The sequence below is a fragment of the Epinephelus lanceolatus genome, chromosome 20 (genome assembly GCF_041903045.1).
Source record: "Epinephelus lanceolatus isolate andai-2023 chromosome 20, ASM4190304v1, whole genome shotgun sequence".
In the NCBI taxonomy this organism is placed as follows: domain Eukaryota; kingdom Metazoa; phylum Chordata; class Actinopteri; order Perciformes; family Serranidae; genus Epinephelus; species Epinephelus lanceolatus.
Genome location: NC_135753.1, coordinates 21,126,460 through 21,151,230, shown reverse-complemented (window position 1 = coordinate 21,151,230; position 24,771 = coordinate 21,126,460). Strand labels below are relative to the sequence as shown.

The 24,771-nt window shown below is 45.0% G+C and overlaps 3 protein-coding genes across 4 annotated transcripts in view; 1 reads left to right on the top strand and 2 right to left on the bottom strand.

Moving 5' to 3' along the window:
- The window catches only part of boc (BOC cell adhesion associated, oncogene regulated), a 30,541-nt gene extending 21,040 nt beyond the window's left edge, over positions 1–9,501 (top strand). Inside the window, exons 5-18 of the mRNA XM_033638999.2 lie at positions 1,213–1,356; positions 1,768–2,061; positions 2,940–3,212; positions 3,296–3,564; positions 3,925–4,090; positions 4,464–4,529; positions 4,821–5,030; positions 5,362–5,537; positions 5,634–5,856; positions 6,207–6,392; positions 6,477–6,688; positions 6,793–6,881; positions 8,114–8,265; positions 8,416–9,501. Of these exons, the coding sequence (XP_033494890.1) occupies positions 1,213–1,356; positions 1,768–2,061; positions 2,940–3,212; positions 3,296–3,564; positions 3,925–4,090; positions 4,464–4,529; positions 4,821–5,030; positions 5,362–5,537; positions 5,634–5,856; positions 6,207–6,392; positions 6,477–6,688; positions 6,793–6,881; positions 8,114–8,265; positions 8,416–8,588 (2,633 nt within the window). The 3' untranslated portion in view covers positions 8,589–9,501. The remainder of the gene's footprint in view (positions 1–1,212; positions 1,357–1,767; positions 2,062–2,939; positions 3,213–3,295; positions 3,565–3,924; positions 4,091–4,463; positions 4,530–4,820; positions 5,031–5,361; positions 5,538–5,633; positions 5,857–6,206; positions 6,393–6,476; positions 6,689–6,792; positions 6,882–8,113; positions 8,266–8,415) is intronic.
- usf3 (upstream transcription factor family member 3) lies at positions 8,416–19,859 on the bottom strand. The gene is made up of 7 exons (XM_033639140.2): positions 19,752–19,859; positions 19,097–19,221; positions 18,955–18,986; positions 18,740–18,822; positions 18,537–18,633; positions 13,448–18,420; positions 8,416–12,171 (listed from the first exon to the last, which is right to left on the bottom strand). Exons 2-7 carry the CDS (start codon positions 19,138–19,140, stop codon positions 10,375–10,377), a joined length of 7,026 nt encoding a protein of 2,341 aa, XP_033495031.2. The 5' UTR covers positions 19,141–19,221; positions 19,752–19,859; the 3' UTR covers positions 8,416–10,374.
- A 262-nt stretch (positions 19,860–20,121) lies between these two features.
- On the bottom strand, positions 20,122–24,000 carry naa50 (N-alpha-acetyltransferase 50, NatE catalytic subunit). 2 transcript variants are annotated; one of them, XM_033638254.2, is made up of 5 exons: positions 23,821–24,000; positions 22,476–22,612; positions 22,002–22,121; positions 21,844–21,910; positions 20,122–21,604 (listed from the first exon to the last, which is right to left on the bottom strand). In XM_033638254.2, exons 1-5 carry the CDS (start codon positions 23,826–23,828, stop codon positions 21,427–21,429), a joined length of 510 nt encoding a protein of 169 aa, XP_033494145.1. In that variant the 5' UTR covers positions 23,829–24,000; the 3' UTR covers positions 20,122–21,426. The 2 variants fall into 2 exon arrangements, with proteins under 2 accessions (XP_033494145.1, XP_033494146.1); XM_033638255.2 differs by having other exon boundaries at positions 22,476–22,609; positions 23,821–23,974.
- Between the last annotated feature and the right edge of the window lie 771 nt (positions 24,001–24,771).

Genomic DNA, 24,771 nt, shown 5'->3' with positions numbered 1-24,771 from the left:
ATAGTACTCATATTACACACTGTTTCGCAATATGGACTTGATTTTTCTGCGGTTCCTGTTTGTCTTGGTCATATTCATGTATTGTATAATATATTTCCACATGGATGTGCTTTAAAGTTTGGAAAGAAGTATGTGAAACCTGGTCTCATGTCAATGCTGTAACAGTATTGCTTGTGTAATGCTCTGCAAATCCTTTTTACTTCCCTGCACATTTGCACTCAAGTGTGCACAAATGCTTTTTGTGTAGTTTTCTGAACAGCTGTGATGAAGTTAGAAGTTTTTTGTCTTTGTCTGTGCTTTTTTTTTCTCTTCATCTAATACTTATTTTTACCCTTATTGTTATTCTGCACCACAAAGGCGAAAAACCTTAACTCACTAGAGTGTAACTGACTTTAAAATGACTTTAAAGTTGTTTTGGCATCAAGTTTAATGAATGGTTGGCATAATATTGGAGATGTGGATTTCTTTGTATTGTTAATGATTTTATTTTATATCTACTTAAAAATCTTGAGCTCAAAATTGACCTTTGACCTCTAATTTTGGAAGCCACGATATTAATAAGGGGTCAGACCAACTTCCATTTGATCTCTTACACTGTTTTTGATTACAATACTGTATTAAAATAATTATGACTTTGATAGAAGCTTTTGATGTATTATGAAACTACCCACTTAATGTAATATAAATAAGAATAAACCAATCAATTTGTAGGGGTTCTTTTTAAACCTCTCTACTTTGATTGTCTTTAATGGTTCATCACAAGCTCACATCATTAGGACCAAATTGGGTCAAGAAATATTTGTTTTGAATAAAAACAAAAGCATACATTTTTGTTTTTCTTAATTCTCAAAATTTCAAGTTGAAACACCAAAAATAGTATCTTTATGCATAAGTGCAACATAACAAAACCAGAGAACCTTAAGTGAAGTTACATGGTGATGCCTTCTCCCTCTATTTTCAACAAAAACATAACACAGGAGACTTGGGATATTTATCCACATGATAGAGTGGGTCTTTATTGTTCCAAAAATGATCAAAATGAAGTTAAAGTCTTGTGCTTTTGCATGGCAAGAGACAACAAATTCTTCAGCCCATCAGAAGCAATAACTGCCCCTATAGATGACGACTCTAGGTGTGCACTCTGATTCATTTGTGGGTTTGTTAGTCCTTAAAAGCACACTTCAACATCTGTTTGTTTTTGTTTGTCTACAGGGAACTACCTCATCATGCCATCAGGGAACCTGCAGATAGCCAACGCCACGCAGGACGATGAGGGACCGTACAAGTGTGCTGCTTACAACCCTGTCACTCAGGAGGTCAAGACATCCACCTCGGCTGACCGCCTGCGTATACGCCGTGAGTCATGACCTCCAACACTATGATGTTGAAATGGAACATAAAGTTTTTTATTAGCACTGCAGGTTTTGATGAAAACGCAATTTAATAATGTGTAAGAAGAAGTTAGGGGTCAAACTGAAACATTAACAGTGAAGAGCTATGTCAGAAAAGACATTATTAGAGAGCTTGTGTTACTGTAGACACATGTGGTGTACATGTGTCCCACACCCTCCACTTCAGTGTGACTTTTATCATCTTGCCAGGACACATTTAGTCACATGTGAAGTGTGAACAGTTCTTTGTATTTTAGACGTGATTTCAGCCACATGAGCAATGTAAAGAAATGAAGAAGGGCAGAAAAAAAATGCACAGATATTTTCCTACATATTGACCACATATTCATACCCTGACTGTCCGCATCTTTTTCAGGCTCCACCTCAGAAGCAGCTCGCATCATTTACCCGCCGGCCTCTCGTTCCATCATGGTGACCAAAGGCCAGCGGCTGGTGTTGGAGTGCGTAGCCAGTGGCATCCCCACTCCACAGGTCATATGGGCAAAAGATGGGAAGGACCTGCGCTCCCACAACAACACGCGCTTCCTGCTCAGCAACCTTCTGATCGACGCGGTGGGCGAGGCAGACTCGGGCACTTACATTTGCAGAGCGGACAACGGCATTGAGTCGGCCGGCTCTGCAACGGTGCTTTATGACGTGCAAGTGTTTGGTGAGTAAAGTGGAAAGTTGTTTTAGCGTGTTGTGTGTTGGCTGCTCTGGGTGTTTATATACTTTGTTTTGATAATCTTTTATAAAGACCTCGAACTAATCTGTTAAACGCAGCTTCCTGTAAAAGCTTTTCATAGTGAATGGAGTTTATTCTTTTGACTCTGCGATGATTTTCTTTTTTATAAGTAGAGTTTTGTTTGTATCATGGATTTAATAATTAAACCGACTCCTGTTTGGCGCACAGAGAAGACAGGGGTCTGTATGTGTGTGCGCAGTCATGTGTGGGAGAAGCATGTAAGCCTGGGCGGTGTTGTGTAAGAAAGAGTTTGTGGAGACAGAGCTCTCTATTCTGTAGCGGGACTTGATTGAGTGTGTCTAGGTTATGGATGACTGTTTTTACAGTGATTTTCTGTGTGAGTGTGTGTATGTATGTGTGTGTGTGTGTGTGTGTGTGTGTGTGTGTGTGTGTGTGTGTCTGTGTCTGTGTCTGTGTGTGTTGTAGGCTTGTCTCTCTGCAGCTGGCTCTAATTAAAGCCAGAGAGCTGCTGTAGCTGTAATGAGCTCCGTCTTTCCCTGATTCACAAGCAGCCAACCATCAACTAGCTGGCCTAGCCCCGCCTGCCTGGCTCTATACACCCCTCTGTCATGCAGCCTTTAGAAACACACACGCATGATAGTGATTCTACTCACACATGTGCCCATACACGTGACGTTACTGATGCTTAGCCTTAAAAACTTTTAAAATGGTTGTAATTAAGAGAATAATAGTAATTTCCTGCTGATTAATTACCTCAGCTCTAAGGAAAATAATAACCATTTGCACGATCACACCTGTGCATGCACAAACAGGCTGTTCAACTTTGTTTCTGTGTCGTGCAGAGCCTCCTCAGGTGACGGTGGAGCTGCAGCAGCAGGAGGTGGTGTACGGAGAGACTGTGCGCTTCACCTGCCAGGCCCGCGGCAAACCCACTCCCTCAGTGATGTGGCTTCACAACGCCCGGCCCCTCTCCCCATCTCCTCGCCACCGCTTGACCTCCAGGGTGCTGCGTGTCTCCAACGTGGGCCCTCAGGATGACGGACTGTACCAATGCATGGCTGAGAACGGGGTGGGCAGCTCGCAGGCCTCCGCTCGCCTCATCACAGTATCAACCGGTAAGCCAGATAGTGGGTAACCTTTTAGAAATGTAACTAGTTTAAGTCAAAGCCTTTTTGTTTCATGATGTATTTCTCTTTAGGGATCTCATCCAGGGGGAAGCTGCCCTCCATCTATCGGCCGCTCAGCCCAGATAAGGTGCTGAGAGAGCAGCCGCCTGTGAGGCCGGGGGCCACCGGTGCCATGTTGCCTCTTGACTGCTCTGAGCTGCCGGGACATATCCTGCCTGCCGATGCTCCCATCATCCTCAGCCAACCCCGCACGGGCAAGGCTGACTACTATGAGCTCACCTGGAGGCCACGGCATGAGCGAGGAGCCCCTGTACTGGAATATATGGTCAAATACAGAAAGGTACTGCAGTCAGTTCACTGCACTCTCAGTTAAAATACACACAGATTCACTCTCTTGGCGTTTTGCCTCGGTATATTTGTGTGTTTTCTGTGCTGTGTCTCTTGGATGCCTGCTGTTTATGAACTGGCACCCAGTCGCCACCTTATTATAAATCCCTGTCCTCACCTAAGTGCTGTGGGGGTACATGCTCATAAACACCCAGACACAGAATATAAGTAGGAAGTAAGAAAATAGAGACGGAAGGATAGTCTGGGTCGTAAGTGATGATTTAAAGGAAAATTCTGCATAGCATGTCTTCAACAAACATATACTCGTACTTTGTCAGTTACTCACCCTCCTGACTCTCTGTCTATCTGTCAGGTGGGAGACCCTCTAGCAGAGTGGACCTCCAGCAGCATCTCAGGCGCCCTCCACAAGCTGACTCTGGCCAAGCTGCAGCCAGACAGCCTGTATGAGGTGGAGATGGCTGCCAAAAACTGCGCAGGTTTGGGACAACCTGCTATGATGACCTTCAGAACTGGCAAAGGTAAAAACACTGTCATGTTAGCCTTGTCAGTGAGAGCAAGTTAGCACGCTTACATTAGCATTTAGCTCAAAGTACTGCTAAATGCCCTGCCATCCCTCTCCATCCCCAGGTCCAGACCCGGACCTGCAGCATTTGTAGCACTAGTTTAGCAACCCGCAAACTCTGTGCATTCTGATAAGCAATGTGACGCCAGTGAGTCGAGAAGTATTAACAAATTGCCTGCTGATTACAGCCTCACAGAGCTGCGAGCACAGCTGTGGACTTGTGAAAATGTTATTTCTGCCTTAAAAGAGAATTCAATTGAAATTTTATTTGGCCAAAAAGGCAGTTCTTTCATTTAAACTCTGATCTAATTGTGTTTTTCTGTCTTCAGGTCGCAGAGGTCCAGGGCAAAACGACCCACCAAAAACTCCTGCTGTTCCTTCGCCAAGCCTCTCTCGTAAGTATCCCTCCAATCCTCCTCGACCTCTCAATGCCTCTTTGCAAAATCTATCTCCTATTAACTATACTAACTATAAAAAGTCACTTATACAAAAATAACTGTATTGTTTAACTTCTAACCATTCTTTTTACTAACATGCAAACTTCTTAATCTCTTTCCTTTCTGTCTCTGAAGGATGAGCTCTCAGTAAGTGCTGAATGAATCATGTTTTTCCTTTTAACTGACATGATTTACAGAATGTCTGTGAGTTGTTGTCCTCTGTCTGACACCATTCCTCCTTCGCTGCAGCTCCCGAAGCCCCCGACAAGCCCACAGTCTCCACGGCGACGGAAACGTCGGCGTACGTGACTTGGATTCCTCGTGGTAACCGTGGCTTCCCCATCCAGTCATTTCGGGTGGAGTACAAGAAGGTGAAGAAGGCAGGAGAGGACTGGGTGACGGCGGTGGAAAACATCCCCCCACAGCGGCTCTCTGTGGAGATCACGGGCCTGGAGAAAGGTCGGCCATCTTCCTTAAACAGTGTTGTTATTATTCACAGCAGTTTACTCTGAGTTGGGGGGGAGAAGTAGGATGTCGTACCGTATAATTACAGCGATGATGTCCTGCATAATTACATTCCCACGGCCCGTAAATTCATCAACATAATGAGTGTTGTTACAGTCATTTCAGTAATTGCTGCCATCAATCAAAACCATAACTGAATCGCTTGAAAGGAAAACATAAAGTGATGTGAAGACAAACATCATTAGTCAACACAACATAGAGCTTCAGTCTGGGCAGCTGGTGGCCCCCAGAGACACATTAGTAATAGTTATCCCTCTCCCTGTAGGTACGTCATACAAGTTTCGTGTTGTGGCGGTGAATGTAATCGGTTCCAGTCCTCCCAGTGCCCCTTCGAAGGCGTACACAGTGGTGGGTGGGAGAACTCATGAACGCCCTGTTGATGGACCCTACATCACCTACAATGAAGCCATCAATGAGACTACCATCATGCTCAAATGGACGGTGAGTGACTGGAAGAAACAAAAATGAAAAATGACTGCAGTGCAATGTATCGCCTGTTCATTGTGATTCTAACATGATTGATTTCCCTCCCGACAGTACACCCCCGTAAACAACACACCCATCTATGGTTTCTACATCTACTACCGGCCGACAGACAGCGATAATGACAGTGACTATAAGAAGGATGTGGTGGAGGGAGACAGATACTGGCATTTAATCACTGACCTCCAGCCCGAGACCGCCTACGACATCAAGATGCAGAGCTTCAACGAGAAGGGAGAGAGTGAATTTGGCAACGTGGTGATCCTTGAAACGAAAGGTGAGGTCATTTTTGGGCGGAAAATTAAATGTACCATACAGGATGACAAGGACATAGGTTTTGTCTCAATATCGGGCGGGGACACATATGAAATGGGGGGTTTGGGGGTCCTCTGCCAGAAAATTTTGAGCATCAAACACTTAATTTTCTGTATTCTGGTGCCATTTTTGCATCAATTTATGGTGTAAATATCTTACTTTTTTTTTTTTTATCAAATTAACTCCTCTGAGACAAATGCACATGTTCTAAATATTGAGAGGGACGTGTCCTCCTCCAAAATCTACACCTATCTGAAGGCAGCACAGTTTCTGCTCTTGTTTAAACAGATCTTTCCCCTTTTGTCTCCTCAGCTCGTCCTAATCACCAGCGACCTGCTCCATCAGAGACCCCAGACCACGGGTTAGGACCCACAGGTGGACTTGTGCCTCGGCCCGGTGACCTCCCCTACCTCATAGTCGGTATTGTCCTGGGAGCCTTCGTCTTCATCATCGTCGCCTTCATCCCCTTCTGCCTTTGGAGGGCTTGGGCCAAACAGAGTGAGTTCTCGTCACAGTTCCTGTTACAGTCGTTAAAATATTAATCTTTGTATCTGTGTAATCTTCTCTTTCTGCTTATTTCAGAGCAAACGTCAGACTTGTGTTTTCCTGCCGTGGCCGCGCCCGTGTCGTCATGCCAGTACACCATGGTTCCCCTCCAGGGACTTGCCCTGGTTGGCCACTGCCCGCTGGACAGCCACATGACGGTGCCACATGGCATCTACCCTGCTAACGGAGAATACACCCCGAACGGCAAACCTCACCACCCCACACACTGTCTGCCAGGGCTGCAGCAGGTAAAACAAACTGAACTGGTCATTACAGGTTGTTAATTAGCTGTCCATGTTATGGAAGTCCAGTAGTGTTGAATATATGATGTATATGCTCTTGTGTTCTGCAGGAGGAGGTGGACTGTGACATGGAGTGTGACACGTTGTTGCCACAGACAGTGTCAAACGGACATCTTCCTGTTTACCACTACTCCACCAGGTATGTTTACGCATAAAGCTCATATACGGTATTTACTGTAATGCACAGGAGGGACTATGTAACAATTTGTAAATAATTGAGTAATGGGGAGCAATAATCTGTCCTTAAAGTGGTGCTGAAACAATCAGTTAAAATCCTTTGAAAGCTGGAGCGACATTACATTTCTTGTGCTGCTTTCAGACGCCTTTCGCAAGTATTTAAAACTCTGAACCCGAATAATGGGTGCAGTTTCTTTCAAAAACAGGAGGAAAAAAGGCAATGAGAAAATTTGTAAAAAATATTCCACACTATATTTAGAAATTTATTAAAAAAAAAAAAAACTAGGGAAAAACTCTATTTATAATTATTATTATTTTATATTTAAAATTATGTTACAGAAGTACTAGAATTTTCTAAGCTCTTTTTTTTTGGAGTAAATTCCTTATTTGCTTGTTTTTTTTTTTTTTGGTTTTTTTTTTAATTTCCTGTTTTGATTTTTCTCCTTTTACCAATTTTTTTACTAATTTTGGGGGTAATTTCTTCTTTCATTGCTTGTTGCCTTCTTCCCATGTATTTGAAAGAAACAGAACAGAAAAATAATTTAAGTAATATTTTTTTTTATCAAAGACGCCAAATGTTTCTGCTTTTTGAATGTAATGCTCATGCTGTATGTTTTGAATGTATCTTCATATCATTGTAAATACAGTACTGACTGAGGGATGCCTTCAGGCACATTATTATTGAGTGTAGCTCAGCCTGTGTTTTGGCCGCGCTCAGAACCCAAAACACAGTTGCTGGGATTTTGCATGTAAAACAGGAGAAATAGACTTGAAGCATAAAAATTATGGAAGCTTATTAATGCAGTCACTTGAGAGAATAAAATCTGCTTCGTTTTTCTGATTAAGGACATTATTATCTAAGAATTCTGAAAGAAGATTTAATGGAAAAAAAAAGCAGCTTGTTTTTCTGAATTGAGAAAAATAATCTTGTTAATTGAGACACTGGACAGATTTTTTTTTCCCCAAGTAAATGAATTAGCTGCCATATAAAAAATACATTAAACACAAGCTGTAATAAACCTATTTGAAAGTTCCATCTTGGAAATAATAAGCTAATAATAAACTCACCTGCCCCTCTTTGTCTCTCTGGGTGCTCTGTCATAAAAGCCACAATAAAAATTTTTTAAAGATAATTTTACTGAAAATATTTTTAAGTTTAAGCACTAACATAAACGTTTTCCTCGTCTTCTTTAGTAGTCCAGATCATCATGAACAGAGTTGCTGTCCTCCTGATGACTCCACTCTTCAGCTCCTCAACTCTTCCCATCAGCACCTCAGTTCACAGGAACAGGAAGGTGACGGCCACTTCTGTGGTGGAAATAAAGCAGAGGATGGCATCACTTACAGTATGTGTGGATATTTTCATTTACTGACTGAAATACTCTCAAGTTAGGGTTAACTAACACATTTAGAACATAGCTTTTCTTGTATGTGAAGTCTACAAAATGAGCTTTATATTTGTCTGACCAGCTCTCCTCCCCTCCTCCTCTCTGCAGAGCCTGCGTCCTTTCCTCTTCTCTCTCTAGAAGACGAGGGGATCTTCACCACATCGTCATCTTCAGCAGCCACAACACCGCACTCCCAAGACATAACAATACAGGAAGTGAACATCCTCCCAAATGAAGCATCCCCTGAGGACGAAGGGACAGCCAACACAACAGATGCATAAGAGACTGTTAGACAAACAGAAGAAAACAAGAGAAAATATTTATTTTTGTATCACAGATATTTATATATTTATGCTTTTGTACATAGGTGTCTGATTATACTGTATATAAGGTTATTTTCATATTGAAAAAGAAAAGCTGAACTCTGTCTGCGTTTCCTTGGGAGGGACGTCTTTCCTTTGTGTTAAGAAGATCAGTCAGGGGACCTTTAAACCTGCAGGGGATTCCTCTCAGCTCAGCACTTCATGTCAAGACCCTCCTCGCCCACGTCATTCCTCACAGACGTCCTCCATCCTCAATGTTTGGACCTTAGGTACTTAGCTTTATGTACAACAGAAACAAAGGGACCATTCAAACCAGTCTGATGCTGTAATTATGAGGTGCTTCATTACCGTTGTAGTTCCGTTGCTTTGTCACATTTTCAAAAATACAACTGTCTGTCGTCTTGTATAGCAGTAACACAAATGTATTATGCATTGCTCATCATTAACAAACTATTAACAAGTGTATGCAACATAAATCATTCTGTTTCAGTAGTGAACAAGAGATTATATATTGTATAGTTATTTATTTTTTTGATTTTTATGTTATTTTTTTAAATCACTGAATGGGAGAGATTCTGGAAAAAAATATCTTAAACTCAGTCATTGATAAGCTGAACTTTATACTGCAACCACTTCTGTGTTTACTCATTTGCTGGTTACCAAATGACTGCCAGGTGAGGGTGCTGTGACAGGTGTGTCAGTATTACTCCTCCCTCACAGGTTGGTGCATAAGTATTAGTCTTTGCCAGAGACATCTGCAATCGAAATGAAGGAGATCCTGAATCTACACTCCCCCTTTATCAGTGTGGCCGCTCTGTGGTTGCACATGCTGGAGCACTATTGCATGTAAATAAAAGCTTATGAAACTGAATTGTTTGGTGCATCTTTTCATTAAATGTGCTAACTACCGTCTGTACACTATGATTAAGATGATTTTTTTTTTCCTATGCTTTGCTGTTTTTCAGTAAAAACAATTTGCTCTGCAATTTCCTTCTGCAGATGTAGCAGCTTAGTTTAAAATCCACTCTTGCTGGAATAAAGTCACCACTACCACCACTAATTTTGACTGTTTCTCCAACTGGTGGATCTGGAAACAACCCCCTGGAGCTAAGACAAAAGAAAAAGATAGCAACTGAGTTAAAGTGGCATCTAGTGGAGGGAGCAAGAAATGCACACAGTTCTTCAGTTGGCAGCAAATACAAATGTCTCCTTATAAACTTTATTAATCAATTTTGTATTTACAAATACATACATAATCTAACAATTCTGATATGAAACACTGGTATTTACAAAATAGCTCTTGGAAAAAAACTGATTCTGTACAGTACAACCTGATATAAGTTAGTAAATTACATTGGTAGGTAACTGTGCAGAAGGTTTCTTAATGACCCAGAAGACACTGATTAAAGTTCTAAACCTAAATTCTGTTTTATCACCAAACTGTCGGTTTGACCAACGCTTCAAACAAAGTAGCTTTAAGGGACCAGATTTTCCTGTCGTCCTACAAATCAAAAGATTTCTGAAATGATACAACTTATAAATTTGACATCACACATATGCCAAAAGGAAAAACAATTTGAGATCGAAACTGAACATGTAAACAATCAGACAGACATGGTGTCATTTCATCAGGAGGTGCTTCACCACCACTTTGTTGAACATTTAAAAAAAAACAAATCTCAAATCGAAAATTAAAGTCTTCACTTCAGAACACCAGCTCATCAAAATGCAGCAGGATGCCTCCTCACACAGCCGAGCTGCCGTCATGGCCCAGAATGTGGCTGATGTTGTGGGCGGGACGATTGGGCTGCTTGCCAGAGTCAGCAGCTGAGGTGTTGGAGAGAGACAGCAGGGGAGACATCGGCATGGCCGAACCGTCGGTGGGCATGCCTGTGGCGATCTCGGGGAACAGCGAGGTGAGGCTGAAGTTGGATATATGGGGGGTGATTCCAGACGAGTTGGCAATGGGCATGGGGGGCATGTCTGGGAGCAAGGGGAAGCTGGGCTGGCCAAAACCCACAGGACGAGGTGGGGAGAGGATAGAGCCGAAGCGGTTGTTGAGCGGTGGAGCGCTGCCCTTGTCGGCACTCGGGCTGGTAAACATTTGGTTAGATAAGTACTGGAGGGTGACATCACTGGGTAGGCTGGGGTGAGCAGCAGGAGAGTAGGAAGTGTAGAAGGAGGATAAAGTGTTCTGGGGCTCCACAGGCAGAAGGGATGGTGTTCGGGAGGCGTTGGGCTGGCTGACTGGAGGGATGAATGTGGAGTTAGCATTAATGGGAGGTGGAGGGTTCATTCCTCCCTCTGGAATAAAGGGGAAACCAAAGTTTTGTGTCAGGTGTTGGTCAGGAACCAGGTTGTTGTCACTTGGAACCTGAGCACTGTCAGCCATAAAGCGAACAATAGTGCTGCGTCGCTCTCCTCCAGACTGCGGTCTGCTCAGCAGCATCCCTCCACCCGAGGGCAGAGGCAGGTGGCCCTCAGGCTCAAAGGGGTTGCTCTGTCTCAGAGTACCTGATCGAGGCCGGTCACCAGGTCTCAGCTTGGTGGGCTGAGTGTCTCGAGCGATGTGGCGAGAGTGCTGGCTGACAGCAGTGGGTGGTCTGGAGGGGGCTGAGGAGCGGCCTGGCTCAGAGCTGCTGTGTGGGGTTGGAGGGTGGGGGAGACCTGTGCGCACACCTGGGCCTCCATGCATATTACTGCTGACCTGAGAAATATGGCCCTTGTTGCCCTCTCCAAGCCGCATAGCTGGGGCCTTCTGCGTCTGGGGCACACTGGGACTGGAGGCCTTGGCCTGTATGTCTCCTGAAGAGCTTCCAGGCACACAGCTGTACTCCATGCTGACGGGGGGACAGCACTGCACTGCTCGCTGGTGGTTGCTCTGCTCAGGCAGGTGAGGGGAAAGGAGGCTTTGCATGAAACTCTGGTGACAACCCTCCTGCTCCCGGGGGAGGCCGACCTGTACTCCCTGTGAGCCGGGATGAGCTGCACTGTAGCGGTTCCTGCCATCTGCTGGAGGTCCAACACCCATCCTGAACCCACCCTGCTGCTGCCCCTGAGGGCCCCTCTGGGACGACGGTACTGACTTAGGGGCCATGTCACTCCCACGAGACACCTGAGCCTCAAAACCACCAAGTTGATGTGCTCCTCCTCCCATGGCCTTGAATGGCGGACACTCAGAGACGCGCTGAACATCTGCGGATCCTGGATGATCGGAGGGAAGGCGATTCTGTGGGTTGTGTGCAATGTTGGCTTTCCCTCGTGATGTGTCCAGGTAACCGCGAAGGTCTGGCTGCTCCTGCGTGGCACCGCGGCCAGGCTGAAGGTGGAGACCCATGCGCTGTTGCTGTTCGCCACTGGTGGAGCTTTTACCGATGAGCGCCTCTGCAGAGTAGCTTGAAACACGGTGACGCTCCTGCCGTGAAGGAGCGCAGGCCAGGTCAGACGACCGGGACACAGGGTTGCTGGGAGGAGGGATGAGCTGCTGCTCCAGAGTCCTTGTGCTCATCATCCTCTGCATAGCGTTATGGTCTTGACCAGGCTGAGGGAGGAAAAAAAGTCCAAATGTTATTTTCAGACAAAAGTCATATTAATTATTCAGCATCATCAATTTTTATCAGCATTTCTTCCTGACACTTCCCAGACATTTATAGATAAACGCAAAACAAATTAAACATATTTACAGGCGAGATATCGCAATAATTTAATTTTTAATCCTCTCTTTTAATTGTGACGATGTCAGTGACTAACAGATTGCTACTTGACAGAGACAGCAAACTAGCTCGACGACACAGCCAAATGCAAGGATGATGCTGAATGTATTAAACTGTGTGAACCTTGAACTAATGACTAGGGAGAAAACTGGACCTCGTGGCTGGACTATTTGGGAACCACTGCTTTAGACTGCACTGACAGAAATCTAACACCTGAGGTAGTGATTATATATGTTGTTTTTAAATCACGCAATCATAATTAAACATCTAATATAATTAAAACTGCCCTCACAAACTCCTGGTGTCTGCCAAGCCAGTTATTGCAATTTAGTTGTAAACAGCCAATGTGTGATATGGTTTAAATGAAAATCAAGACAGAATTGTGTGTTAATTAGTTGGCTCCACACTTTTTTATCAAACTTATCAACAATTAATTTTTGCTCTCAAATGCCAGTTAAATAACAAGATACTGGGACAAGATCAACCAAAGTACAAAATGTGCCACTGTACTTTGTTCCCAGTCTAATTAAAATGTATTGTTTTCTTTTTTTTGTTGTTGAGGTTTTTATATCATTATGTAGCTTTCGAATCCAAAAATTAAACTTTTTGCGTAAAGAACAAAATGCTATTTTCCCAAGCGCCTCAAACTTTTTCCTACTGAAAGTCACACAGTAACACTAACAAACTAAATAATTGAGGCTGCGGGTCGATCAGCAAATCCCGTGTGCTGTGAGGTAAAATTACTATTTCTCTGAATGGAGGCTGGTGGCTTTGAAGAGGGCGATATACCAGCTTCAGTTCCCCATCAGAGAGAGCTGTCTGACAGCAGGGTAAAGTTGTAAAAATAATCCAAATATAAGTGGCCAAAATACATTGCTGTTGTCTAGTTGCTGGTCTACTGCTGCCTCTGGTCTGTTTGTGTCCTCACTCTGAATGCTTATGCTGTCACAGAACAGTGTGTGTGGGGGTTGAAGGAGGGATGAGCATCAGCGCTTCTAACCTACAGTATGTCACTGCTTTTTGCTAGTGGCTACATTTATATAATACACATGGACCCTCCTTTTAAACACACTATCATAGTATTTAGCACCATGTGACACCAACCTTAAGGTGCTCCTGTTGGGCCAGGTGGCTGCTGTGGTGCGCCCTGGATCCTGCTCCCTGGGCTTCACAGCTCTTCTCCTGGTGTCTAAAGTGCTGCTGTTGCTGCTGCTGTTGGATCTGCTGCTGTAGGTGCTGCTGGTGTCTGGAGTGGGAGCTCTGCTGCTGCTGCTGCTGTAACTGCTGCTGTTGGTGTTGTTGATGCTGCGTCTGTGGCTGCTGTTGATGCGTTTGCTGTTGGTGCTGTTGGGGATGAGACTGTTGGTGTTGCGTTGGCTGTTGATGCTGCTGCGATTGTTGGTGCGACTGTTGTTGGTGCTGCTGCGACTGCGGCTGCTGTGTGTGCTGTTGATGCTGTGTCTGCTGTTGCTGTTGATGCGAGTGCTGCTGCTGAACTCCGGACTTCTCCAGGTGGTGCTGCTTCTGTTGCAGCCCAGCAGGTGAACCACTCTGACTCCCTCTGACAAGCGCCCGCTTCTTCTGCACATGCTGCTGCTGCTGCTCCTGCTGCTGAAGCGCCCTCTGTTGTAGCGAGTGGCGCTGTGCCGCGTCAGGCTGAGTCAGGTGGTGTTGCAAGTGATACAGATGGTGTCTCTGTTGCTCCTGCTGCTGTTTCATGTAAATGTTTCCTCCAAGGTGCTGGCCAGACTGGGTTGCAGCATGCTGTGGATGACCCTGTGGCAGGTGAAGCACACCTGGCTGGTTCTGCTCAGGGGGTCCTTGAGGGGGACAGTGGCCATCGGTGGGCCGAACCACCGGGCTCATGAAAGAGTTTGTGGAGAAGAGGGGGACTCCGCTTTCTGAATTAATCCTTGTCATGACAGCTGAGGATGTGGGGGGCAACTGTCCCACCATCATCTGGCTGTGGTCTGGTGCTTTCACGTCCATATGGCTAACAGTGGTAGCTGATGGAGGGCATGGCTTGGGCCGTTTTCCAGTGTTTAGCATCACCTCCTCCTGGGCCTGCCGCTTGGAGATGATCTTTACTTGTCGCTCACCGACACCGACTCCAGCCTGAGCCCTCATTAATGCAGTCTTTAAGGGGGTGTACTCATTCAGTTGGGCTGCACCAGGGCAGGGTGAGAGGGCGTTGCTTGAGGGTTGGGATATGTGGGCTGAGGTCCCTGCAGGTGAGGGAACTGAGCCCTGTTGGCCAGCCAGACTGGGAGAGCCAGGGTAGGGCTGCTGACTGGAGCTGGGCCTGATCAGGTTGTTGACACTGAGGCTAGCCACAGTGCCGCTCTGGGATGAGCTCTGAGACTGAACCTGGGGGAGAGGCTGAGACTGGGAGTATGAGATGTTTTGTGGATGTCTGCTTCCATTTGGCCCCTCCCCAGCCTGAGCTCTGACAGATACCTGGGCAGCGGGTTTAACCGTTACTGTATCCATGGGTTTAGTCACTTTTGCCTGCTGTCCAGTTGAGCCCCTGTCTTTACTGCTAGACACTGCTGGGGTTTTGGGGGGCTCCCATGTGGCTGCAGTGGGGTTTGCTGAAGCAGTGTTCCCAGAGCAGCTTCCACTCCGCCGTCCTGGACTGTCCTGTTCTAACATAGCCAAGGCAAGCATTTCTGCCTGCTCAGAGGTGAATGTAAATGTCCCATAGGAGCCAGGTGATGCACTAATAGTGTGGCCCTGGGGAAGCATGGATGCTACAGAGAACCCTCGGCCTCCCCCAGCCCCTGAAGACATGGGAGAATCTGTCTGTCTGCTGGACGTCATAGGGTGCTCTATAGTTTGATCGTCAAGGTTAGTGTACACCTGTTGAGATAGGGCAAAGTCCTTCCTAGAGGGAGGGCCAGACGTCACTGCCACCAAGCCATCTTTCTCTGCTGCTGTGGCGTGTCCCTCTACCTGAGCCTCCCTGTCTCTTCTGGGAGGCTGGGATGGTTTGTCTTCAGCAGGCTGACAGGGGGGAGGGTTGGGCATATTGACATCAGTCTGCTGTGTTGGAGCTCTACTGGTTGTGACCCTTTTCCTAATCTCTGAGCTTGCTGTAGGGGCTGTAACAGAGCTGTGGGCTGCAGAAAAAGTTGCTGCATGTGTTGAGATTGCAACAGTTGCGGACACCAATTGTGAAGTGGTGGCCTGAGAGTGATGTTTATTACAGGTTAGAGGATCTTGGGTATTAGATACCTGTGGATGACATACTGAAGTTGGTTGGGTAGCCTGATTTAAAGATACTTGTGCAGTAACTGGGAGACTGCTGGTGCAGACTGGAGTCAGACATGCAGTAGAAACAGTAGTGGAAAAAGTCTCAGTGGCACCTGCAGAGCTGACCGCAGATTTGCTTGGTTTAGAAACCGCAGCGGTGGCAGCCGACTTACTTTGTGTTGTGCTAGTTGCTGGACTGGTGGTTGGCTGTTTAACCTCTGGAACTGAGGGTTTGGTTACTGCTGAGCTGTTGCCAGAGACTACAGCTGGTTTACTCTCAATGGACACAGCTGCACTAACTGTTTGCTTAACCATTGTGGCACTGGCAGTTGTAACTGCAGTTGCCACACTACTAGTGTTAGTATGACTGAATATAACATCAGTCTGAGTTACAGTAACAGAGTTTTTGCTGTGTGAATGTGACTGACTAAGTACAGTGGACTCACTAGATGAACTACACACAGTCGTTATCTGAGAGTTTTGTGTGGAGGTGACATTCTCTACAGCTTCACTACAAGCAGCAGTTGTGACAACTGTGAAACAAGTGGTGGGGATTTCTGTGACTTTTACGGTCGAGGACTGTACAACTTGAGATACCGAAACTTGAACTGTCTGACTTTCTCCTGCAGCAACCACTGGTTTGGCTCTAACAGCAGCAGCAGGCAGTGCCTGACTGAGCTCTTTTTTCTTGACTGGTTTAGTCCTTTTGGTTGTTGCCCTCTTTGTATTCAAAGTTGTGCAAAGCCTCTTTCCTGGAGGCTTAGAGGAATTAACCACCGGCCCTGATTTGACTGGGTTCAAACTAGGGACCTGTAGCTGCCGTGCAGGGAGAGCAAGTGCGGTTCCAGGGACGGATGCGGGAGCAGGAGGCTGCTTCTGCTGGACTACTGATGTTGGAGCAGCTGAAGGCTGGATATTGTTCTGGCTAGAAATGCTAAGTGGAAGGCCCTGAGAGATGCTCTGATTGAGACTGCTGAGTGCACCTAAACTGTTGAGGGCCACATTAGTAGTTGGTTCCTCAGTGGTGGTGGGCTGGACCAGCTGAAGTGTACTCTGGCCGGACTGGGAGCTGGATTTGTCAGACGTCTTCATGGGCTGCAAGGCAAACACCCGGCCGTTCACAGTGATAGTCTGTGGGGTTGCAGGAACAGGTGGAGAAGAGGAGGCCTGAGTGACCTGAAGGGGATGGTTCATCTGAGGTGGAACAGGACGTGGGAGAATGTGCACCAGCTGCTTTCCCCCAACACTCTGTAGGGAATTGGCAGACGTCGAGCTGCTGGTAGTGGGTATTTGAGTGGACACAACAGGTACTGCAGCGGGCACAGCAGCAGGCACCATGCCAACCTGAGGATTTTGAGGGGCAGGTGCAACCTGATTGGGTGCCTGGATGATTACAATATGCTGACATGGTGTCTGATTGGTTATTTCCTCCCTCACAACTGACTGGGCTTGGCAAGAACCTGCCTGCTGTAGGATGACTACACTTGGGTTGTTAGTGTTCTGTGGTGCTGTTACAGCTGAGACTGTCCCTCCAGTTGGGTTGACCTGCAGCACCTGCATGGTCTGAAGGAGGGGCAGCACAGTGGCCTGTGGCTGGGGCACCAAGGCTGGTTGAGAGATGGGCTGAGGCTGAGGTATGAGGGCTGTTGCAGGATGGGGAACCAATGATGCGGGTTGCAGTACGGCAGGCTGGGGCTGTGACGGCACGACAGTAGGGTGGGCAACCACACCTGGCTGGGGTGCTATGGCTGACTGGGACAGAACAGCGCACTGTGGTTGGGGGGCTAGAACAGGCTGAGGCTGTGCCTGATTTAGGATTGCTGGCCTTAGCTGGGGTTGTCTCTGAAAGGGCTGCGCTTGAATGTGGGCTGTAATGGGTGCTTGCTGTACAGGCACATGTGGTTGCATCTGTATTTGAATGGGCTGAACAGAAGGTTTGTTGCCCATTGGACACACAGTGACCTGCTGGACAGCCTGGGTGGGGTTGATGACCTCTGGGGTGGGGAGACTCTGGCAGACTGGCTGTACTGTGTTCCCTGCCATCTGCAGTGTTGTCCAGGTAGTCTGTGTGCTGCCTGCCGCCCCAGCCCTAAGAAGGGCTTGGCTGTTGGGGAGAGCGGTGTAACTTATAGTCCTCATGGCATTGTCCTGTGTGACCCAAGAGCAAACCTCTGAGGCTACAGCTCTAGATGTGGTTATAGCCTGGGTAAGTGTGGTGACACTGGACACAGGCTGAGCGGGGCTTTCAGTGGGGAGCTGTGAGGCTGAAGTGGCTGCTATGGTGAGGGTCGGGGTTGGGGCAGCAGGCTGCGGTTGTTGGGGCAGGGCTGCGGTGGCTGCAGGGATCTGGAGGGTGATGTAAGACACAGAGGGTGGCAGAGCAGGGGCTGCAGGTGGTGCCTCAACCACACACTGCTCTATCATTCTCAGGCCTGGTGTAGACTGGATGGGCGTGGCGGTCGACCCAGGGAGAAGCGCAGGGGTGGAAGAAGAGGTATTGACTTGCAGCAGGGCTCCATTAACCCTTAACCGTGCACTGACCTCAGAAGGTGGCTGAATAATTATTGTTTCAGAGGGCTGCTTCGCTGGGCTGGTCTCCTTTCCCGCTGGGCACATCACGTTGCCATTGGAATAGACAATGATCCCCTTTGGGAGTTGGTGAGTAGGGGTCACCTTTGCCACCTTGGCGCAACGCTTTTTTCCCTTCCAGTGAATTGTGGGGTCCTCCAGAATGTTAATATCATGGGCTTTGAGGAGCTCAATGTAGTGAGCACTCTCCCTCCTCAGGTCGTCCATCTGACGCCGCAGCCGGCGGATCTCCTCCGCTGCATAAAGACCAAGCACACATATAATCAATCAAGTGTACTTAATCATACGTTAAAGATTCCAAGTGCATATACTGTACTGTATAGTCACACTTTCTGTATTTGTTCAACTTCACCTTGGACTTTATCCCCTCCTTCCAGAAGCAACGTATCATTTTGTTTCTTCAGTTCAGTGATGTAGCGAAAGGCCTGGTCCAAGATCATGTTCTTACTCTATAGACGAGGGACAAAGTTTTAAAACATACCACACAGCCTGTGCATTAACTTCACGTCACATGTTTCTGATAAGGAAAACGAGTAATTCCAGCTTGTCTCTTACCTGTTTAAGTGCCTGGGAACAGGGCAAAAGATTACCAATGCGGGTAATCCCTGCATTAATCTTCTCTTTTCTGTGCCTCTCACCTATAAAAAGAAGAGACTAAGCTTATATGTCCAGTTACATTCATAGTGACCAGAAACTCTCCACACTAAATCTGTGCTTACTAGGCAGCAAAGTTTGAAAAGGAAATAACAGTTATAATATAATCATTTTACCTGCATTGTGAGTTTCTTTGTTTTTCTTCTTTCTGCAAAACAACAGTTCACATTTTTCATTACAACTATGCACACATTTATCCAAGTACCTCTGATGAAGATTAGACAAATAATTAAGAGCAGACATCTCAAACATCCTTACTTGGGTTTACGACCAGGTGTCTGAGTTTCAGTCATCTCTGGCATTCTGTCCAAACAGTTGCCTGTATGATAAGGCACCAGTCAACGCATTTAACAGGTGGACCCCAAATCCTTTTCGTGCCAGTCCTACAATGAACATATAAAACATCCGTGCATGGTGTTCATTTTAAATCAGGAAGAAACCAGACAACTGTATAACACCAAAGAAAAACCACTCAGATGCATTCATTCCGCTGTAATGTTGTCATATAATTTAGTACAGCAGACAAAAATCCTTGTTAAAATATACTGAGCTTCTACTTTAACTGCTAGATGCTAACAAGCTAGTGCTGATTAACCTAGCTATACAGCTAACCTAAACTCATTTACCTGTATATTACAGCATAATTACAGCACGTTTAAGGAACTGCACACACAGTCGAGAGTCCTGCTTTACGTTGTTGATAGAAAGCGATGTTTAGATTATTATCCCGTCATTTAACCAGCTACAAACCAGCAACCTGTGCATTTACCTATTCAGCTAGCTTTCTGTTAGCTAGCTGGCTAACAGCTAGCTTGCCTTACCGTTACTGACATAATTAATAAACACATGAATGGCGGATTTCCTCGCGTCCCTGCTGATAAAAGGCTGCTAATGGATGGTAGCTTCCACTCACCTCTAGCCTCGGCATTTTGGAGACTATTTGCCGATGCGAGTACTTTGAGATTGGAGGCTAACTGTTAACTAGCAGAGCATTAAACTCAACTCATTTCTCAAAACAATCTAGATACATCTAACCTTGTGCAGAAAGGGGCGGGCTCTAGGGGAGCTGATAGCCAATAGCATTCCAACTGTGGGAGGTTTCAGCCAATCACGACGTGTAAAGGGGCATTCAGGGACGGGTATACAACGAATGCACCCAGGTATGTATGCTGTTAAGTCCTCTATGTAGTAAATGATTTTAAATTAAAATTTAACAATAATTCAGTGCATTTAGCTCATAAATCACCATGGTCATAAAAAATAATAAGACGATTAGCAACACATTTACTGCAAATAGTAATTCCTTTATTTAGACGTTAAAAAGTCTTACAATATAGAGCTCCAGAAAAGATAAAATTCTTCAAAGAAAGGAAAAACATGCTTATACTACAGTGGAGAGGACACAACTCTCCTTGCATGCAGAGGGGACAGAGCTTCCTCTGGGTTAAACACTGTTCAAGAGATTAAACCCAAACTTCCAAACTCTCAGCTGAGCTTCAATACCTAATGGTGTGTGTAACAGAAGCTGACTGAAGCAGGTAGTTTGAGAGGACCAATTCTGAAAGGTGGCTACATAAGGTGCCAAAGGTGTTTAAGGTAAGCTGTCTCAAAACACTTCCACGTGTTTAGAGACACACATCCTCACGCACCTTCATTAAATTACTGAAAATAATGCCCAAATCCAATCCCAAACGGCCAATCTGTTATTTTAACATCCCCCACAAGACAATGTGGAGTGCCAAAAACACATTCAATACAATTTTTGTTTCTCTCATTCTTTAATGTTATCACTCTTAGTAGTAAACCCAGGAGAACCTCTGAACCATTTGCCATTATAATGTAAAAAATAAAAATAACAGTTGAAGGGGAATTAAATTAACAGGCTAGAAAATAAAGTTATTCAGAAATTATGAGTGGTGACAACGTCTTTCCACCACCTCAAAATCCATTCAGCCTTCTTTACGTCTGAACACAGAGGATACATTTCTGCCTTTTCCCTCTAGACATAACATATCAGCAAACAGGTCAGACTCATTTCCCATAGATCCCAGGGTTCGCATGGTGAGGGAATAGAGTTGTGACTGTTCCACGAGACAACTCGGAGCATCACTCCAAGCTGACCGGCTGGTACTTGTGTGTGTCCGTTTCAAACACTTTTACAGCTTCGAACCAACTGTTTTCTTTTGCTCAACAGTATAGATATGTCCCCGTTAGCTTTATAACCGCATAAAAACAACTTAAACACAAACAGTATGATTTGCAAACACCACACCCTCCCCCTCCACCAAGTCTAAAACTGTCTGAAGTTGGCAACTTTGTCAATAGGAGCACTTTTTGATAGTGAGCTTTTTGTCATGTTCAATTATCTGTATGAGGAAAAGGGAGCAATAAAATATGCAAAAATCAAAGGGGACCCCTTTGCAAAAAAAAAAAAAAAAAAGAAATGCAGCATTTTTTGTACATTAAATTTGTTTTCTCTTTTTAGCGTCCTTTGAAGAAAGTGTTGAATGTGTCGACCCTGGGGCATTTGTCACAGTTCTGTTTCTGTGGAGGCGGGCACATCTGTGCTCTTTCCAAACGCTGTGTCCCTACTCTGCCTTCTGAAGCTCTCCGGTGGGTGGTGCACATGGGCTGCGCAGACTCTTCTGCAACACATGGGCATCTGCGGGCTCTATCCTCTTGTAGTAATTCTTTTTTGTTTCAATGATCTCAAAGCCAAACTTCTGGTAAAAGTGAATGGCTGACTCATTGCTGATCTGCACATGACTGTGGAGAGGGAAAGAGAAAAAAATAATTAGTGGTAGAACAATTTGAAGAATTGCTCAAAAAGTAACAAAGGAATTAATTAATTTGTTTCGCTATGCCTCAAAGAATCAATTCAATCAGCTTCAAGGAAAAAAAATCTGATTAATCCACACTGAAAGTATGTGTCACAGATTTTTTTGTACAATCAACAAAAGCTACAACGACATCACCTCATAAAACATCTATAATTAGACACTCACAGGTAAATGTTGTCAAAAGTGCCATCCTTCTCACAGATGTTTAGCACATGATTCAGCATCTTTGTACCTGGAGAAAAAGACAAAGGAAAAGCTGAAAAAACAAAACACAAGGTAACAAGGTGCACTGCAGCGTATTCTGGAGATGCGGAGCTCCTTACCAATTCCAAGCCTACGGTAGGGTGCTAGACAGCCGAGCGTCATGATGTACAGTCTCTTCTGGTTCTGAGAGTGGTCCACTCTGCAGCACACAGCACCCACTGCAATGTCATTGAAGTATGCTGCAAGACAAAGAGGAGGGAAGACTGAAACAACAACAGCAGACAGGGAATCCTTACTTGATTGCTAGACTGCAGAGGGCAGGGAAATGTACAGGTTTTCATGACAAAGTAAGTTAACTGGGCTGACTGTGTCCCTGGAGTACTGTGTGGAAAACAATCAGTTACAGAGGAATGCTTTTCATTCATGTCATTGTTAAATCCCCAACATTTCATGGACTGAATCGAGAATCCTGCCAGTGATTTCCCCCTCTACAATCTCACTATCATGAGAAATGCATTAGCTTTATGCTTTTTCAAACAACATAAAAAAAAGAAAGTTCTTTGGGAGTAGGTTACATGAGTGATGTTTCTTACCTAGCTTTGCAAGCTCTCCTACTTCCAGAACATCTTTGTAAAACTTGTCATTGTAGCTGACAGGGAAGATGACTTGATTCAGGCGTTTCAGCTGCTTAATGTTGTGGGGCGTAACATCCCCCAGCTCGATCCGGCTACTGGAACAAGAGCAAAACGGTCAAATGACTGACAACGGGTGCACTGTTATACACAAGAAAATTAAATTCAAATGCCATTTGTAACTTTGAGTTCCAGTTTAAAACTCTTGAGTGCTTAAAATCTTATTCAGATGAATCAACTGGTGATCGTCAGAATAACTGTTATCATGACTAATCGTGAAGCTGCAGACCCTACATAAAATTAATCTCCACAGTAAAATGAAATGATGGTCAATACACAGTTGACATACAAATGTCACACAGCACAATGATTTGACACACAGTATTTCCTAGTACCAGACACATTCCACTTTTTCAACAAAACAAATACGTACAGCTAATTAATTTTGATATTCTTCTATCACTGGGAAATTAATATGGCGCCTGTCAAATACAAGTCCAGATAGCCTGGGAATGTGTGTTACAGTGTCTTAGTAACTAACCCAAACACAACTCTCCAGCACTGAGGTATTTATAGACTACACATCCCAAAAAAAAAACAGCTGTTGGTCACGTGTGTTGTTCATCAAGATATACAGTGGCAGCATCCGTCAAACTTCAACCAGTAACGTCTCTGTAACACTATCTGCACATTTTGACACAGTTCAGCGTTAATCTCGGTCGTGTTATCTGAGACTCGGGACGGTGGCGAATAAAAGTGTCACAACGTCGAGCATCACTGCTAGTGTGTTAACTTTGACAAGTTACACTGAGCTTACTGGAACATACTCTGAAGTTGATGTCGGGTATAACATTAACGTTATCACAGTATTTGAAACAGGGTTGAGCTTACAGTGCCAGCAGCCCTTTCCTAATAACTTAGATAACACACTTGGCTACCTTACTGCAGCTGAAGTTCAGTTGAGGTACACATAAATTCTCTGAGAACCAGAGTCTGCCTCTTTAGCTTAGCTAAAGTAGGTTTACTGACTCAGCTTCCCAGTAGCAGCTAGCTAGTTAGCATCGCTTGTTCGCTACCTAAACGAGCCGACAAGCGGCTTAAGCTAAAGAGGATATCCCTGACAAAACTGTTGCGGTAACGGTGCTGTCGTTTGTATTTTTTTTTTGTCCCACACCTAAATAAAAGTAGCTTAGCAGGCTAGCTAGCCTCGTCGTCTCCTCCCCGCCTCCCCTTGTAGAAAAAAACAGACATGAAAAACTTTACTCGTGCTAAGCTACTTATTCGTGACTCAAAAGCTTACACTCACCCTTTCATTGTAAACGGATATTATCCTTTATTTTCGATGAGGCTGAACTTTGGAGTTGTTTTGGGTAAAAAGAAGGAATTTTGACAGAGTTAGGGTCGGGGATGCCTCCCGTTTTACCCTCCACATGTAGCTAGTTGCGGTGGTTGCAGTTAGCCTAGCCGCCGCACTCCTTCCACGACTGTGTGGAGACTGTCAACCCTGACCCCCGCATGCGCACAAACACTGCTGCATATTGCATTGAGAATTTTAACCCCCTGAGGTTGGTTTGTCAGGATGTCCACTGTGCGCAAATCAAGAGGAGCTGCGTTTAATTACAGTACAGCATAGTAATAAAAGCCAGAAAGGTACCCTTGATAATCCAGTGTTTGTGTTATACAACATACTTTTGTGCTGAAATTTGATAAGTGAAGGTTGAGATAAAGACCTGTATGAAACCTGAGAGGAAGCACTGCCTGCAAGGCTAAACTTAGGGCACCAAAACCGTCTATCTCTACACGTTACAACTACTTTCATTTTTGGAGCTATTTCTGTAGTTTTGTTAAATCAAATACAAAAAGACAAATCATTTTGAAACACTGCCACAAAAACAAAATTACAAACATAGACCTTGCCTAAAATACATATCCAGACCACTTTAGATAAATTCCAATATACAATTCTTTGATATAGAACATTTATTTCCTGTAACATCGCCACATATAAGATCATGTTGTAAGAGTGAGAGAGAGGGAGAGATGTAGCAAATAGTTAATCACGGCAATTTGTGATAGCGCCTCCATTTTGGCTCAAACGCTGCTGTAAAGATATTCAACGCATAAGAGATAAACGCCTCCCTCACCATGTCTGATTGTAAATTATGTAATTATTCCAAACTAGGGATGATAATGATTAATCGATGATCGAATTTGATCGAACATAGACATTTTAATTGATCAATATAATTTGCAACCC